This window comes from Anarhichas minor, unplaced genomic scaffold (assembly GCF_050575085.1).
Source record: "Anarhichas minor isolate MPS153535 unplaced genomic scaffold, ASM5057508v1 ptg000003l, whole genome shotgun sequence".
NCBI classification, from domain to species: domain Eukaryota; kingdom Metazoa; phylum Chordata; class Actinopteri; order Perciformes; family Anarhichadidae; genus Anarhichas; species Anarhichas minor.
The window spans coordinates 1113094-1133009 of NW_027466449.1; the positions used below are offsets into that span (position 1 = coordinate 1113094).

Sequence of the window (19916 nt, forward strand, 5' to 3'; positions counted from 1 at the left end):
TTCCCTCCGGCTCTCTTCTTCCTCTATGCACAGGTGAAAGCTCAGAGGTCATCCTTCCAGCCTGTTGATAGGCGTCTTACCAGACATGGTTAGATGTAATTAATGGTGTCTAATACTGTCTGGTAATGCCGTCCATTAAATGGCATTACCTTCTGCTCTCTTACTTCCTCCTCTCTCGCTCTCGTGCATCTGACATGCAGCGTATTGACAAAGGGCAGTGCAGGGGAGCACATCATCATATTTATAGCAGTGGCAGATGGGGCTGAATGATGATGACTATGGAACTATGATCCTTGCACTGGAAGATTGATTGATTTCTCTGGGTTTCTTCCATGTGACTTGAGTCAAAGTTTCTCTACTGAGCAGCAGTCCGGGTTAAGGCCAAGTAGTTTTTTTTGACGAATTAGTTTTTATCAGGAATGTTAATGTGATTGCCATGTAAAAAAAAAAAAAAAAAAAAAAAAAAAAATGTATTGCAGAAAATGCTGTGACTTTTATTTGTTAAAAGATCTGCTTTCTTCCTCTTACCGCAATAACTGAATTCCTTCTGGGGACTTCGCTTTTCTCCATGTACAGTAGAACAATGCACACAGTTTTTGAGAACTCATTATCTACGATACACTATGTACAAAATGTTAACTGTATTTACTGAGATGTTATTTTATGTAATGTCAAAGAAAAGATTCAATAAAATGGGATGAAATGTGAAATGCCTCTCTTGTTCATTTGCTTTTTCTAAACATAGTTTCAGCATCAGTTCTTTTAAACTTTTTTTATTCAGATCTCCTGTTTGCTGGCCCTTTGTAGCAGTTTCTCTGGTCATTGTGAACTCTTCCTTCAGCCAGACCGGAATGCCGAGCCCCAGTCAGGTGTGGATCAGGTTACTGCTGAACAGAGCTTCTTTTTAAATGCCTCAATTTACCCATGAGGTCCCCCCCATCAGCTAAGCCCTCATTGTGTCCCAGTCTATGGCAGTACACAGTAGGCTAGCTTGATAAACCGAGGAGCACAAGGCGTGTTTTCACTGCCAGGTCCATGGGCCACTTACAGTAGGCTGCTTTTGCCTACTGAAAACTATACTCGTAGTCTAAATGATCACAATGGATGCAATTACAGAGTTACAGGGGAAGTATTTTTTCTTCTTCTTAGCACTGTTATCTCCCTCTCTCAGCAACAGACACACATACGGAGCCAATATCATGGCTATGGTGTTTAATTAGGCCTGTTAGCTCAGGGGTTCAGTCGACTGGTTAAACGCAGCTCTGATTTTATCAGTTGGAACGCAAACACAAAAACCATTTAGCAGTTAAACATAACAGGCCCCAGGCCTCATTCATCTCCCATGCTGGGGAGACTTACATTCACGGTTTTTCCACAAACAAAGAGTTTGTTAGTCCGAGAAATATTCTATCCCATTTTTTTGTGATGTGGAGAAAATTGTGCCTGACATATATTGAAAGTTGAATATCTTAACCTTTAGTTAGAACAGTCTGTTTTCTCCTTACAGTGTACTTAATCATCATGATTTCTGTGAATCATGGGTGATTCAAATGGTTTCCTGTTGCAGCTTATACAAATAAAGATACGAATCCTGAGAGGAAGACAAAAGCCTTCTTAATCATTAATCTCTAGCATTTACAGCAGAGGCGCCTTTCACAGGACTGTGATCTAAATACTCAAGACTGCATCTATTTAGGAGAAACCACAATGCAGAGAAACATACTTTTGCTTCTATAATGTACTATCATGAGCGTCTGTTTAAATGATACATCATAAAAAGCATGTTTGTATTTTTGTTCATATTGACCTTAGGTCAGTAATATATTGCTGATGCAGACAGGTGTATCCATGCTTAAAAGGCTGAAGATATTTTGACATGTCACATTCGATAATAAGATGAATGAAGGCTGAATTCAGTTTCTGTTCACTGTCACACTGTCATGGCTTACTGACACACTTGAGTAGAACAGAGCCATCATCAACGTTTTTAGTAACACCTGGGCTTTACCCATAATGTCAAGTTAAACAAAATCCAATGTGCATGATTACACATTACATACTTTTGTTGGTTGTGTGAATGCTGGGCAGACCTGTTTTGAGTTTAGTATTTGTCCTTTGTCAGTGGAAGATGTGTGTTATTTGCCCACGTACAACAGGTGGGCGGCCATCTTGAACATATGCGATATCTCTTTGCTAGAAAATTCAGACTAAATAACAAGTTTTGAACCAAAGTGAATTGCTGCCATAAAAATCTTCATAAGTTACAATTAATTAACCTGAACGATTCTGATAAGAATGCATTTATACAATCTGTTATAAAAAGAGTAAAATAAAACAAATCCACATTATTCAGTAGTGCTATACTTACACAGGCCGGTAGACATAGCCGACTGGATGGCTTATTTACTTAACTGGCATCAGATAAGGTGAAGCATTTACTCTTGCCAAGATGGACACTGACACCAACAGTGCAGATCAACTGTAATTACTGTATATTGTTTTATAACAAAAGAAATCTGACTTAAAATCTGTCTGGAAAGAATAATTTTCACCTTCCATAAATGATCTCCCCGTGGGTCCAATGTTTGATTTGTAAAGCATATGTTTTACATTGCAGCACATAAAGACACTAAAGTTAAAACGTGTCAGAATTATACAAATAAAAACACGACAGTACAGTAACAGGCAACTGTAATTCGGTTCACCCCCCCCTTGGTGACATCACCCTACTGAATCACATTCCTGACTGGCAGAGAGCCTGTAGAGGATTCCTGCACTGGTCTGTGCATGCTTGGTGCAGTCAGACCACTTTCCTGCACTACTGCCGGCTGTGGATGAGGAGGCTAGATTCACTTAGCTGGGCTTGCCACTGGGGTGGAACAGGAGCACAACAGAGTCTAAACGGCTGTGACATACATGCAACTCTGCTGACGTACATTCATTCTGAGGAGCTGCCACACAGTCATGCGGGGAACTCCTTTGACAGTCTGCAGTCAGTTATAGAGGAGTGGAACTGATTATAGGCAGTTCCACAGGCACTTAGGGCAGAAGCATTGCCACACTGAAGTTAGATTTTAGTTTTTTCAATACTTGAAGCTCTACTGCAATCTATGCTTTGTATACTTACAGTGTATTCTGCTCTCAAGAAACCAATAACACACTTTTATGTATTGCATATGAACAAGAAACACCAGTTCTGGCAAAATATATAATCACTTCACTGCTTGAATCACATTAGAGCCTCGATGTCAAGACACAGCACACATATTAGCAATGTATGTACAACTATTCAGTCCCTAAGAACAGAATCCGTTTGGCAATTTTCAGATACATTCAGACAGATTATCATTAAATCAACGTCTTTATTACTTTTAATGCAAAAAGCAGTCTGATGTGGTATTATGTGGGTGGCATGTTTCAATTGAAAATGTAAATGAAAATAAATAAGTAATCTCTCATGGTTTCCAATTTCACACTAATTGCTTATTATATTATATTATCCTCTATCATGCTGTTATGTTCTATCACATTATGTGCGAGTTGTCGACTCAGTGTCTGAACAGATGAATGAAGGAAAATAAAGCTGGTTGATAAAGAAAATGAGATGTGAAGAACTTACCTTGCCCACTCCACACAGGTGTGGAGTGGGCAAGCCAGTCTAAAACCAATCACACAGGATGGTTATCACGTTTTTATTTACATATAAAATGTCTGGTCCTCCAGATGGCAGTCCGTCTATGCTGTTAGCCTTAAGCTAAAAGTTGCTGTACTTTAGCTTCAGCTGAAAGCAACGAGGTAAATGATAAACAACCACTTGATTAGACAACTCTTGTCGGATGTAGTTTTGACTTTAGCCTTCTTTGGCAAACTTGGTGAGTTTGCTTTGTATTGTACGTGAAGACTGGTAGGCCGAGACACTGAAGCTTCTCCCAGGAACCGGTATCATTTGAGGCATTAGAACTGTGCCAATACATTTCTAATATTCTCCTGATCTCATTTTGAGCAGGTCTTTCTGCAGAGTTGGCTGCCATTTCTTTTCGTAACTGCTGGTACATTTCCACAGCAGTTGAATAGACTCATCTTAGTTACACTCAGCAACCAAAGCACAGAAATGTCAATGCCTGCTACTGATTGTTAATTAAACAGTGAAAGAATCCATGGGATTTAATGACTTTAATCATAGAACAATGGGTGGTAATTTGAAGTGAAAATGTGATTCCGTTATTTTTACAATTACAGACGTTTCCCTATTTTGCTTGTACCTCATTAACTGAGGCCTAAATATCCTGCCAGATAAGCACTCATAAACCTCCAGTAGTTTAAATACCTAACCATTTTTGTCAGTGATATTGCTTTCCTCCCCAGCTCTGTAATTACATGTTGATGGAATTCACCTGACTGATTTCTGAAGTGTTGACTGGCACCAGCACTCGTTGCATCAAGCACTTAGTTGCTGTATTTTAAGGCTTTGTAAACTGTGGTGGTGGAGCATTTCTGCCTCCACCACCTCTCCCCATTCTGTCGTGTTCTTGCCAAAGTCTGCTATCGGTGAGTCATTTTCCACTTCAAAATGAAACGGTATTCCTCTTGTGTCTTTTCATAACTCTGGAGGGCGTACCCAACATACTGAATAACGTTAATCCAGGAGGTTGCCACAAGCATCACGTACACGTTTCTCTATATTTGGAGTTACCACAGAGGCTCAGCTGGGTGGGACTGAGGCAGCTTTTCTCCACCTTCATCACCTTATGATGATGAGTGTGAAATACCACAGCTGCATGGAGTACATGAAAGCTTTATTTAAGAGCCACGTCAGTGATTTGAATATTGTATAACACATAAACCACATCCCTTCCAAATATCAAGCTACTTTTTTTGATGATTAATCACTGCAATGGGTTTAAAATGTCACAACCGTAAACCCTCAACAGCACTCAGATTTGCTACATTAGCGTTAAAAGATTTTATTTATTTCTTTCTTACATATCTGTTAATATGAGGCAAATGTGCATATGGCCTCATGTTAAAGCCTGTCTTGGTGAAATTCCATGTATTTGTGTCTCCAACTTGCATTTATCACCAGTGGGAATGAATGAATACAAACCCTGGGAACAAAATGTCACCCCGCCCCACTACCCCAGCCCCCTTTCCCGGTGTAATTCTGTAAGGAAAACATGAATAGCAGGAGACAGAGAGACCCTATTGAGACGAGCCTTTCTTTACATCGAAACTTAACTCCATTCCCTCCACTACAACACCTTGACAAGGAGAATCTCTCCAAATAATGGGTTGTGTAGGGACACCATTGCTGCAGGCTGCATCCCTGTAATTGCTGAGCACTTCCTGGTACAGAAGGCAGTTGAGATGACATGGGATTGGGCGAGTCTTTGAAAGACACACACACTTTATGGTGTAACCGCCCTGAGACACACACACACACACACACACACACACACACACACACGCACACACACACATAGTTCTCGTCTAAAGACATATATATTGATTTTCATTCGTTTTATTTTCATATAGCTCAGTATATATTTTTAACACATTATTCTGTTTTTGAAAACACATACACATTTTAACCCACCGTCTTTTCTTGGGAAACAATCCACGATTTGGAGGAGTGATGTAGTGATATTCTTTTTTATGTGTGTGGTTTGTTTGTAGTAAATAGGAGAAGTTGCCATGGTTGAACAGACAATGAGAAGAGTTCCACTGCAGAAACTCAAGGAAAGGAAAAGTTAGGTTCAGGTAAAAAAGTGTCGCACATTTGCACACACTGTTCGATTGACGGACGGAGATCAAATCTAAATAGGAAAGGTACTCATTAACATTTGAAACGTGAAATATATTAATACAAAAAAAGGGAACATGCAGATAGCCAAACAAAATACACAAGCTTATACACCTATTCTAATACACACACACACACACATGCACAAAGACTCTTGGCAGATGGTGAACCATGAGGTCGACAGGGTTGTAAAACAAGCCTGTTCTCTTTGTCCACCTACGCAGCCCTTTGCACAGTGTGTCTATCAGATGGCGGCTCTTTATCAAGGTGTGGCTGACACTGGCTCCACACAAAGCTCTGTTAAACAGGAATATGGGAGGCCCGCTTCTAATAACTGGGGTGCTGTGGCTGCACTCGCATCATTGCCAGGCAGCGCTCTCGTGTAGCTGCCATTTTGCAGTGTGTGTAAATGACTGAACTGACACGACTGTCTGGTGACTGCTGCTTCCTTGTTGTAAAGTTAGTCATGCGGGAAATGTGTAACGGCCCATACTAAGGGTGTGATGACACCTACAGTTTGCATTTCGGTGATATGAACCGTGGCGGAAAGGTTGACTTTGTGATTGTTCTTTTTATACCCATAAACCCTTGCACTTAACACATTTTTGGAGGCCGTTCCCCATTTAATTGTTGACTCAGTTAAGTTCTCATCTGTTAAAACACTGCAGAATTTGCTTGAAATGTTCTACATACATTCTAAACATAACATAATATAAATGCGCGTATAACCTACAGGGTGTTTGCGTCACTCCTGGTTACCCTACTGTATGTGTAATTATACGGTTGCATGGATGCTGGGTCTAAGAGGCATCCACCGCTGTAAATTATCAGACTGTTGGGAGGAAGAAAGGAGATTATGCATAATTGCCAACCGTGACTTGGCCTGGGTGTTTCCTCCCCAGTCAAATTACTGAGACAGAATAAGTGATAAGTGGATTTGCCAATGCGAGCAGACAAATATTATGTTGCTCAACTGCATACCTGCCACTGGATTTGGCTCTAGACAATATGATTCATGATCATGTTATGCCATAAATAATGATTCCAACAATGATTCAGCTGAATGAGTTAAATTAAACTGATGTTCACAATAGATGTAATATGTATGATAAGGTCTAGGCCTAGGGGCTTTAGGTTTAATCAAATGCTAAGGTTAACTAACAGCACAAGTTATATATAAAAGGTTTGAAGGTTCATCTAGAGATACTGTGCTAATAATCCCCTCCTACACTTCTCCTACAGAATCTGAAACGGAACATAACTTTTATACTTTTCATATAAAGATAACCATTCAGGCTTTGCTGTTCAGTGTGTAAAATGGAGCTATATACTGTATATGGGGCAGCATAAGAAACAGTCAACCAGTGTAAAATGTAAGGTGGATGCCATTTTATCTACATTAGCATATGAAACCTTGACAGAATTATCACTTATTTTTGTTTGTCACAGAGGCTGTAGAAATGATTATTCTGCCTTTGGTGTCAGGATATAATACCCTGGCAAATCCATTTTGATTGACACTCTGCTCTCATGTTACCACAGGGTTCACACAACAGAGGCTAACGGGCGATTAATATTGAATGAAGCTAAACTTAGAGGTGGGGTAGGTGTGGGATACATAATCTTGAGCAGTTAGTTTTTCTTGAGCTGCTGTTGTTTCAATCTGCAAGCGGCAACTGTTGCTGAGGGTCCCATCACCGGAGTAACCGGGCAGTGTGACAGTGCGTTAAACTGCTGACACACCATGTGATTTCACCTCTGTTAAGTCTGTCCTTCAGTCTTTGGGTTTGCTGTTTGTCTCGGCCTTGCCGTTGGACTGCAGGGTTGAGCGCACATGGCAGAAGAGGAACAGGCTGAGTAGGTTTTTATGGAGTCTGGCCGTCCTTGCGACTGACGCTGGAGTTGCAGGTAAAACCCTTTTGCTTCTAAATGTTGCTACAATCAGGTCAGAGTTCAGCTCTTGTCTTATAAAACAAAACAGCACATTTATTTTGAGATAGCACATTTTCTTCACACTTCCTTTTTGCCATATGTGATATTAATGTGACCTCCCCAGCTCCAAACTATTTCAGGGTAGTCTCAGTTAAGGAAGTGAACAAAAAAAAACAAAAAAAGAACATCATTTATAGAATAGCCTAAATATGTTTGTCTTTGAAAACCCCCACCTATCAGATTAAGATAGATTTATCCGTGGTGTGCCTTAACATTTAATGTTTGTTCTGATGGTGGTGCTAGAGGAAAGGTAATGGGTTCATTACATTACAATGGGACCATGAAAGTGCAAATTTCATAGCAATCTGTCCGTCAGATTTTATTATTTCAGTCCGACGGTGTTGCTCAAGGAAACGGATCACCACTCTGGGAACTATAAATATCCATGGGCCAAATACAAGGTCAAGTGTATAGTTTTAACTGGTGGTCTTACACAAAAGCTCAGGTGGTCACCACAATAATTTGGAATAATCCTCTAATGACCATCAAATATCCATGATCATTTACATGGCAGGCTGCTTAGCGTTCATAATAATCAACAAGTGTCCACAGCCATGCTATAGCGCCTCTGTGAGGTTGTACTTATGTACGGCTAACTGCTAACATCAGCATGCTAACATGCTCACAATGACAATATTAACATGCTGATGTTTAGCAAGCACATTAAGCTTGTTTAACATTTGCTAATTAGCCCAAACACAAAGTATAGCTGAGGATGGTGGTAATGTCATTATTTTTGCAGTTTTTTTCTGTCAAAGTTTTGGACAAATTAAAATGTTCAACCCGATGATGGCACTAGATGGAAAGTTAAAGGGTTTGCAAAATTATTACTGAGGAGATAAAAATCTGTGTTATAGTTGTTGAGGGATTTTGTGCCAATTCATCTAATACGTGTTGAGATATTTCACTGGATAAGTGAAAACGATGGGCTGCGACGGCAACAGAGGAAAGTCTTTAGGAATGATGTAAAACATTTCATCGCAACTGATCCAATAGTTGTTGAGATAATTCCGTCTGAACCAAAGTGGAAGACCGACCGACAGACACAGCCATCCCTAGAGGTGTGATGTTAGCGTGGCTAAGTAAAATAATATTTTGTGACCCTACCAGACATACGGTACTATTAATGAAGAGTAAATTAGTTCTCTTTTTCTTTTCCTCTTTTCCTTCACCAAGTCATCAGTGATCTCTGTGTAACAATGACAAACACCTCATTCCTGGTCTCTCTTTCTGACTACAGTGTCACCGCACACCAAAAAGGTGTCCTCCCGTGTTGGAACATTTTCAGTCATCATTAGCAATCTGCACCAGCACAAGGAGATGTCATCTGATTGCTTGATGGAGCCCTGCAGTGACGTCCAGGCAGAAGAGACCGGGTTGGAGAAGCAACAAGGGGACGAAGCAGAGAAGGAGGAAGTGGAGGTTCCCTGTGGGGACAACCAGCCTGCAGGAAGTTTGGGGCAGGAGGAGCCAGAAGGAAAACAGCCGTCGTCACCTGACCATAGTGGCATGCAAGAAGCAACATCAGAAAGTGGACTAGAGCAGGTCCAGAGAGAGGAGACACGGACTCAGAAAGCGAGAGAGGTGTTTTCCGACATGTCTGTCAACCAGGAAAGCCAGGATAGAGGGTCAGGTGTGTGTGGGGGAAGGTGGGATGTCAAGTGTGATGCAATTTGTTATTCTTGCCATATGTTGATCCTTCAGCATTACAAAATACAATTTATCAACATGATTTCCATGTACATAGTGATAGAGCTTATGTGTTTGTCTGAGTAGGAGTGACGTGTGCATGTATGATTTATGTGTATGCAAACGTATAAGGTGCAGGCCTGGTGAAGCGATACATTCGGAGGTCCTTCCCCAGGGGCTTGCCGACCTGCTCCTACCCAGACGGGGAACGGCAGCGGCAGGCAGAGGAGCCACGGGGTCCTGGGCCTTTCTACTTCTTTGGAGGAGCCAATGGGGCTGAAATGTATGTAGAGAAATATATAATAAAGGACCAATAATCCGTTGGATTGTAGATATTTCAAAAATGTGATCACATAGCAATTTAAGTTTAATTTAAGAATAAAAAGTTTAAGAAAAGTGAGGATTTCAAATTAGATATTTACTTTCATGCTATCAAAAAACGTTATTCACCAGCTGTATATTTTGTTTTGGGCCCCCTATTATTCAGACCCTAGTTTTAGCCCTGACATCTGGATTGTTGTGCGATTAAAGCAGAAGAAGTGTGATTGGTTTCTTTTGGGACTTTTCCTTTAGAGTGAGCAGTTACTGTGAGAGCAGAGGATGGAAGAGGATTTACCACAAGGACAGGGAGGATTTTAAACTCAAGTGGTGTGAGACCAAATCACCAGCCAACTACCGTAACTTCAGAGAAGGTCCAGTGCTATGATGATTACAAGACAGACTCTAAATGCTGTATTTTACTGTGAAAAAGTACCACAATGCTACCTTTCTATTAGTAGAAAAGATGTTTATTGCCATCCATTCTCTGAAAGACAACTCAAAATCTGCATGTGTCGTTCCCAGGTGAACAGCTGGTGTACCAGATTCCCAACAACAAGGTGCTCACCACTAAGATCGGCCTCCTCAGCAGTCTGCGGGAGTATGAGCGAGTCAGCAGCAAAGTGAATCACGGTCGAGGACTCAGGTTGTATGTATCAAAAACAGAGAGATATAACAGCTATTTCCTTTACAAAATACATAGTTGTGTCACAATCTCCTAGCAACAATCTGGTACCATCATGGAGGTTCAACAGAGGCCCGGCCCTGCAAATACTGATTAAAAGACATATCAGCCCGTGACACTATTTAATAAACACGGCCAACCGGCCTCATCAGAAATCAGGCCTCCAGTCGGAATCACACGAGCGTGGTATTAAGCATTATGTGTGTCAGTTATATCAACTATAATTATTGATATAAGTTTCCCAACCTAAATATTTTAACCAGCACGTGAAATATCTGGTGAAAGAAAAAAAAGCATCACATATCAAAGTATTTATTTTACAAAATAAGATGTTAAAAATTCAGACAAACCATTTAATCATAAAGTACAGTCTAATAGTAACCATCCATAAAAGATTCCTGCGTACGCTGTGGAGGTTTTGATCACTAATTGTGCGTGCACGCATGTTTGTATGTCATGTGCATGTACTTTAACCTCTAAAGTCAGTCATATATGTTTTCTTTCTTTCTTTTCGTGTTTTTTTATTTTCTTTCTTACTGTTATGATGTCATAGATTTTGTTCTTATTATAAATGCTTTTATTGTTTCTGTTTTTACCATGTAAAGTGTCTTTGAGTGCCTTTTAAAGCGCTATATAAATAAAATGTATTATTATTTATTATTATTACTAGGACAAACATGTACGCTCACACGGCAATACATATTCTTGTTAATGGTTTAGCTGGTGGCCGAAACGTGCCAAGATATGTTACAATGCTCCAGCACCTCTTTTGATTGTCAATATATGAAATTTGTTTTCATAATTCTGATTTCTAATGCTTCCTGCTCTAACGGAAGGTTTAAACAGCTGAAGACACACAACCATTCATTTGTGCACCATTTTTCCTTTTTTGTACCTCACAGGAGGCTGAAAATGGAGGAGTTTATTCCCACTACTTTCCGCATGGATGTGAGGGAAGAGAGGGAGGCTTTCTTTGCCCAGCAGGAGGGTAAAATGCCCAAACCCTCCCCCCCTACATCAACCTCTAGTACAGTAGTACGACATCAGTAGCATCCTGATGCAATAACAACACAACACTGGTTTAACTGGATTTGTGTTTATTTAGAAGGCTTCAGTTTTAACATGAGATTAATCCAACTTGACTCGTCATTCATCCGGTAATGCGAGAAAGAATAGTTTGTGCTTGGCGGTGTTAAGACAACAGTTGCCCTGGTGATTGTTTAATCAAGAGGCTGAGGATGTTGGAAAATAATGCACTTCACCTCCCATAAGGCCCCGATTACATCACCAGGGGAACATGCTGTTGCCATAGAGACGAGTCAGCAGAGGACAGGGCTGAGACACAAACACAAGCGGAGATGCTCGACTGGATGTGGATGTGGATCTGCTTCAGGACTGAGGCAGAAAAAAATAATTTAATATTAAAACTGAAAACATTTTTAGGACCGGAGAGAACATGAACCCCTGGTTTCTGTATTGTTTGCAGTACTGAACAGGCACACAGCATTATGATAAGTGATGTGCAGGTTATGACAAACATGGTTATCACTATGTAAACAGGAGAAAGACACAGACAGCTGGTTTAGATCTCTGGGTGACGGATAAATCAGTGGAAAAAAGACAAGAGCAAAGAACAGATCAGAACACAAAAAACTGAATACGCTGTGTGTGAAATCTGTCTGAAAAAGCATCATCTGTGTCAGTGGTGGAAGAAATATTGATAATTGGTTAAAAGCCAAATACTTTATTATAAATACAAGTCCTGCTTTCATAAGGATAGCTGAAAAAGTACTCAGATTAGACGGTATAATAGCCTCTGTCAGAGTTATATTATACATATAGTGTTTTATTACAACTGATGTATCAACATGTAAGCAGAATTTAAATGTTGTAGTAACTTTCCACTGCTGCACAACGTTAATTTACACATGTGGGATTTTTAATTACATTTTTTTGGATTGGAACATTCAAATAAAGTGTCAGAGAGCACACATGGTGTCCTTAAGATTTCAGAAACAGCGCTCTTTGTCATTCATGAAATAAAGAAGTTATTATAACTACACAGAAAGGAAAGACACAACAATAGAAAAACTATATAACAGAACACGACAGAAAAATACAGAGCAGTGCAGACGTGACAAGTCTCCTTCACGTTTTCTCTAAACAGAGAGGGACTTTATATATGTATATGTCATAAGTTGTTGATTTACCTGATGTACCTTTATGACTGTTACCAGGTGTGAGCAACAATGAGAGTCACATGTGGATCTGTAAGCCCACGGGTCTGAACCAAGGCAGAGGGATCTTTCTGATGAAGAGCCAGGAGGACGTAGCCGCCTTCAGACTGAAGCTGCAGCACACGGAAGACAGCCAGGCCAACGGGAAGATGCTCCACCGTCAGCCTCAGGCTCGCATCGTCCAACAGTGGGTGAACATACGTAACTATAGGGTTGTTAGAATTAATATCATGTCATATGTTACTTCTCCAAATAGACAACATCTTGTCGACAAATGAAAAATTAGCCTTTTCCTATGGAAACGTTGATGTGGAGGTAAACTGACATTTTTCCCTCAGTTACATCCAGAGGCCGCTGCTGCTGAAAGGGAAAAAGTTTGACGTGCGCTCTTACCTTCTGATCGCCTGCACTGCACCTTACATGGTCTTCTTTCGCCATGGATATGTGCGACTGACCTGTGACCTCTACGACCCCAGCTCCAACAACCTGTATGCCCACCTGACAAATCAGGTACAGCTCAATCCTGTCCGAACTCTGCCAAACATATTCAGGGTTAACTAGCAGGTCAGAGGTTACCATTTTTTTGTCTTAAAATAGGAGTTGTGCCCACATTCTACTTGCTGTAATCACGCCTTCTGTTCATACTGGCCTTTAAATGTGCTTACAATGTAAGTGAAAGCTGTGCAAAAATGTATTCCAACATTTATCTAAAGCTCATGAAATTCATCAGTCTGAATTAGAGATAACAAGTAGATATTTTTACAAACTTTGGAAGATATCCCCTTCTTTGCAGTTGCTGTGTGATAATTATCTTGAGTGAAAAGCTGAACAATCCCCACACACTGCTCGTTTATTTCATTCTTTTTATTCTACGCAGACATAATTGCAACGATAAAGTGGTCTGGGGTCAAACCACAACCCTGCATGTCAATCACTGGTATGCCTGCATTGAATGAAAAGAACAGGGAACTGAAATCACTGTTCATTTATGGAGTTTAAAGGCATTCTGTCAGTAATTCACACACATGCCATGTAAACTTCCATTTAACACAAATTAAAAAGGTCAAAATCCTTCATGATAATACTAGAGAGGTATTTGCATCCCATCCTTCTTTGCATACTTGTCCTCCATTATTTACAGAGAGGTTGAATAGATCAAGCATTTAGCTGTGGCATCAACTGGCCCTGTACTCCTGCTGACTGCTTCATGTGTCTCTGGTCCCCCCTGCTGTCCACCTCCAGTGCATGCAGAAGAAGAACCCTCTGTACAGCCAGCTGAAGGAGGACACTGTCTGGTCCATGGAGAGCTTCAACACCTACGTCAACGACAGGTTTCGGGTTGCCAAGGGTCTGCCCAGGGACTGGGTGCTGGGCGCCTTTGCAGTGAGTACTGCGGTGTGTTGTAGCTCTCGGGGACCAATTACCAATATAATGATGGTTGTTGGCACTTGCAGCTAATTGAGATTGGGGTTAGGCTCGGATGACCTCACTCCTGTCTGAGCATACATCATCTTATTACCGTACAACAAATGGTACAATGTACACATTTTAATTATATTTAGTTTGCTCCTGTTGGAGAGAAACCTCAAACCTTTAATGGGTTATAGTTACACATTGAAGTGTATACAACAAACCACCAATGTGGCTGTTTGGAGGAACAGAATCACAAGTTTAAGTCTATATACAGGTCCAACTGAGAACTGTCATACTGGGCACACTTCTCGAAAAAAAAAAATAGAATCTGTTATTAAAGTCACCTATGTAGAATTGAAAAGCGTATGCCATTAGAATTACTTGAAAGATGTTAAATGACATCCCAATTGTACACATAATGGCTTTTAGCATCATATCATTTAAGAGTGATGAGTTGAATTTACAGTAGCTTATCATTCAGGTAAGACAGTATAAAAGACAAGTTACATTGTAGTCAGATTTATTAAATAATCTAAATAAACATCATTGATTAATAAAGCTAATCCTGTTGTCTCCCCGTCCTTGTGAAGACTAATGTTAGTTTGCTGTATGTCAGCATTAGACCCCATTAAATAGTACGTCAATACATTGGGGACATGTCCAATTGCATTTTAAACAAACCTGAGCTTTCAAAATTGCTTGTTGTTCAGTGACTGTCAGACGTCTTCTCATTAAAATATACGACGTACCGGAGTGAGCTTTCCCCCCCAATGCTGCAGTCAACAATTTAAGCCTAACAAAGTCTTGCATCAGTTTGAAGTTTTCTGGCATAGCTTCAAAATTGTTTCGCCCTTTTTTTTGATCAGTTCATTCGTGTCAATCTGTGGAGCATGACAGCTCGCCATGACTGATCATAGCTGCTATGCTAGTGCTATATTCTGTGTGAGGAGAATGATGCTTTTTTGCCCACCAGTGCTATGTGCATGCTCCTTTGTTTACAAACAACGGTTCACCATGTAAACACGCGAGCAAAAACCTACAGCGACAGCCCAGCATACAGGGACGGTTAGTGGCACAAAGACACAGATGGCAGACGTAAACTGAAGACCATAAGATAGTCCTCTAACCTCAAGGTTCACGGTTCGATCCCCAGCGCTTCCTGTCTGCATGTTAAAGTGCCATTGAGAGAGACACTGAACTCCTGGCAGCAGCCCGTTGCTCTGACATGCTTAGGATGGGTTAAATGCAGTGGTCGAATATCATGTATATATGATGTATGGGATTATTGAATGAAAAATTAAGATTTTTGTCGTTAAGAGCTGCAGACATCCAAAATGGGTGCTGAAGGAATTGTTACACTTTTGGTCACTCTCAAGCATCATTTGACCGTCTGGTTGTTTTTCCTTCCCATGCATCAGAAGCGCATGCAGCAGATAATGACCCACTGTTTCTTGGCAGTCAAATCCAAGTTTGACTGCCGACTGGGCTTCTTTGACTTGATTGGCTGCGACTTTATGGTCGATGAGGACTTCAAGGTGGGTGATACGTCGCTGAATATCGGGATGGCTGTCAGTGTTCAACATGTGTGTTAATGTGCATGTTTTTGGACTAAACATGTCTTCATGTCTATAATAGGTCTGGCTGTTGGAGATGAACTGTAATCCAGCTCTCCATACAAATTGTGAAGTGCTGAAGGAGGTGATACCCAGCACTGTTGTGGAGTCGCTGGGTGAGCTAACGTTATTACATTTATGTACATAAGTTCCTTTTTTGTTCAGGTTCAGGTAGATGTTTAAGTTAAATCAATTTAACACCACGCTCCCCAAAAAAATGTCACCTTGTTTCACTGCATGCATGGTACAATCATGTTTTCCTTTATTAAATATGTTACTTTCCTAATTTGTTTGCTCAACAGGCTGATGTGTGATACCACCCAACATGTTTTTGTCTGCTGTCCCTCCTTCATGCTTTAGATTTAACTCTGGAGATCTTCAACAAGTGCCGTCTCAATCAGAGGATTCTTCCTTTGGCCAGTCAGAGGGACTTTGTGCTGCTTTACAACACAGACAGTGAATTCAACCAGAAAGGCATCAAAAAGACTGAACCCAAAAGATGTAAGTCAGGGACAGAGGGCACAATTGTGGCTTCATCATCTCTTGATAGTGTGAATGTCTCAGCAAGTGTGGAAGGAAGAGGTAGTTCAAAGTCTGGCCAGTGTCCCACCACCTCCACCGCCCGCTCACTTTTCCATCAAAACTCTCCATCAGTGCAGGGACCTTCACATTTACACCACACCTGTAAAAGCATGCAGACTGTTAGGAATAAGAATCCCAGGTCTCGGGTTGAATTCAAGCTGAGCAAATGTACTTTGCAAATGCATCATTATTCAAAAGCTGCAGATGACGTGAAGGACTCTAAGGCTCAGCAGAAGACTATAATTAGGTCTCTATCGTCACCAGGGATCACCGTCTGTGGCTTTCCATAGACAACGACACCATTCCCTCCTCATGCTGGACCTCCGCTCTGTGGAAAAGAACGTGAAGAACAGAGAGGACAAAAACAGCTCTGTTCATCAGACAGAAGAGGAACTGTACTGCCTAATATGCAAACATAAATTCTGTAAATCCTGCTAGTTGTCCTTCTGAATATTCTCAGTGTGTTTACCTTGATCTGAGGCTCAAACTGTGCCGTGTTAGGTTTTTGAATTTGAGGGAATTGGAAGTCCTTAAAAAGTAATTGGGACTCATATACAAACTCTCTGCCTAAACGTGCAAATGAGTTATGGTAAAATCCGGGATTTATCAATATTTTCCTAATTGAATTTTTTCAAACTCTGCGAACAAATTTAGAACTGCCTGTGACCATGCACAAATGATGAATGCCTGGCTGGCTGTCTTAATGTTAACACACACCTTTTAAATAAATGCATATCTTATTAAAACTACATTAATTAACAAAGTCTTCAATTGACAACAATATTAAAAAACTCTTTTATTTTAATTTTATTTCGCACAGTCCTAATAATATTAGTGTAGGCTGATCTTTATTTGCAACTGTGCCGAAGAATAGAAATAACAGAAGGATGTTGATGATGATGCAGAAATCAAATGGTTAAGAATAAAGCTTCTAACTATTAACTACAACCCAAATACAATTATGAAATAAGTTACCTCTGGGTGAAAGTCCTGTCTGTTTGTCCAATAATTGCAGCGAGTCCCTCATCTCTGGCTGGAAGATCAGATGGTCCTTGTCCTCCTCCACCTGTTTCCTTATTTTTCCCCTGGTCATAGTTTCCATAAACTATGATATCAAACCATCTATTATTTCGAAATAAGTAAAAAAAGTCATAGTTATGTGTGTCGAAAAAGTCAATAAAAAGTCATAGTATGTCAAAAATAGTCATAGTAATATTATAGCATATCAAAAAAGTCACAAAAAGTCATAATCGTATGTCCAAAAATGTCATGTTATAATAAGTCAAAAAAGTCATACTATAGTAAATTTAAAAAAGTCATAAAATAGTCATAGTATAGAATGTCGAAAAGTCACAGTGTAGCATGTTGAATAAAAGCATAAAAAAGTCTAAGCATTCCGAAAGAAGTCCGTAAATAATTCATAATATAGGTCAAAAAAGTCATTATATCGCATATCGAAATAAGTCATAATGAAGTCATAGTATAGCATGTCGAAAAAAAGTTATAAAAAAGTCAGAGGATAGCATGTTGAAAAGTCGTAAAAAAGTAATTGTAAATTATGTCAAAATAAGTCATAAAAAAGTCATAGTATAACATGTCGAAATATGTAAAAAAGTCATTGTATTGTGTGTCGCAATAAGACATTAAAAACTCGTAGACTACTGTAGTAAGTCAAAAAAAGCCATCCAAAAAGTCTTTGTGTTGGCTGTCGAAAAAAGTCATAGTAGAGTATGTCGAATAATAATAAAATATATGCTTAAGTTGTGCACCGTGGTAACCATACGGAACGCTTAGGAGCGAACGTCAGGACGAACAGGCGTAATTAAACCAGGAAACGATGCGGACCAGATGAGAAGGACGGAGGACTACAGGACCAGATGAGAAGGACGGAGGACTACAGGACCAGATGAGAAGGATTGAGAACTACAGGACCAGATGAGAAGGACGGAGGACTACAGGACCAGATGAGAAGGATGGAGGACTACAGGACCAGATGAGAAGGACGGAGGACTACAGGACCAGATGAGAAGGATTGAGAACTACAGGACCAGATGAGAAGGACGGAGGACTACAGGACCAGATGAGAAGGATGGAGGACTACAGGACCAGATGAGAAGGATGGAGGACTACAGGACCAGATGAGAAGGATGGAGGACTACAGGACCAGATGAGAAGGATGGAGGACTACAGGACCAGATGAGAAGGATTGAGAACTACAGGACCAGATGAGAAGGACGGAGGACTACAGGACCAGATGAGAAGGATGGAGGACTACAGGACCAGATGAGAAGGATGGAGGACTACAGGACCAGATGAGAAGGATGGAGGACTACAGGACCAGATGAGAAGGATGGAGGACTACAGGACCAGATGGAGAGCGGCGGTCTCCTTTCTTTCAGTGGGCTGAGTAAGTAATCCCTCACTAAGACTACAGAAGTATCAGTAATAAGATTCAATCATTGGAGGCCAGATTCAACACAACAATGTAAAGGTCGTATAGTTGAGTTCAAAGTATTCATCTCTTGTGTTTGTGTCTCACAGGGCAGGACTCCTCTGTGCTGTTGTCTCACTCGTGGGGCAGCTGAGAGTGGACGTCATCCAACCCATCATCCCAGGAAGACCCAGACCCACCACAGACCACTGAACCACTCTCAGCACCCCAGTGAGTCCGAGACCCAGTGAGTATGGTTACGTCCTCCCTGCCCCTCCACCCGACACCACCCGCTCCACCCACCAGCCGAGAGGACGAGGAGCGTCCCGTCCCCAGAGGCACAGAGAACATAGTTTGTCTCCATCTGCTTCTTCTGTGCTGGTGGGTTTGGGAAGCTCCTCACACACACACACAGGAAGCCGTCAGCAGCTCTTTGAATCTGCTCACAAATCAAGAAGGAGACAGAACAAGAAATAACAATTCTAAAAGCTTTGAAGCACTTTAATTTGTCACATAGAACACAGCATGTTCATGTAAACTGTAAGTACAATATGTATACCGTTTATCTACTGAGTAGCACAATGAAATAAATGTACAACAAACTTTTAAAATATGTTTTTATAGTAAAGAACATGTCATATTTCTGATATAATAAATACAATCTGACAATGTATGACATTTTATATACAATAAATATTGTGCAAGTTTAATATCTTCTTGATTTTCATTTGACTCAAAGGCATTACTGTTATTACTGTTAAGTATTGATACTCATAATATTACATGTTGATATACATAAAATGGGGAAAGCTTTAGATTACGGCCGGCAACGTGCAGCATAATTCTTCTCAATTTAATTTAAATTAAATCATAAATAATTGTAATCTTTACTGATTGTGTACCAGTACAGGACGTAATGATACATACATGTAGGTGCAAGGGAACAATATGTGCCGTTAATGAATAAGGGGGAAACAATGTGGGAACTTAATTAATTATTATCAATATTATCATTTTCATAACACCGCTCTAGTTTATTTCAAAATCATATAGAACTTAGCAACACTGGAGAGGCACAGATGATGACAAAATAAGGAACTACAGAGAAAATAACTTCAAGGTACATTTGTGTTTTTACTTTGCAACAAACAGAGGT

General features: G+C 40.3%; 1 protein-coding gene across 1 annotated transcript; it reads left to right on the forward strand.

Moving 5' to 3' along the window:
* The first annotated feature begins 9130 nt into the window (after nt 1-9130).
* ttll10 (tubulin tyrosine ligase-like family, member 10) lies at nt 9131-18973 on the forward strand. Its single transcript, XM_076102081.1, has 12 exons — nt 9131-9425; nt 9620-9764; nt 10055-10173; nt 10325-10452; nt 11205-11464; nt 12729-12908; nt 13060-13231; nt 13964-14104; nt 15553-15669; nt 15770-15863; nt 16108-16468; nt 18871-18973. Exons 1-12 carry the CDS (start codon nt 9131-9133, stop codon nt 18971-18973), a joined length of 2115 nt encoding a protein of 704 aa, XP_075958196.1.
* Nucleotides 18974-19916: the final 943 nt, after the last annotated feature.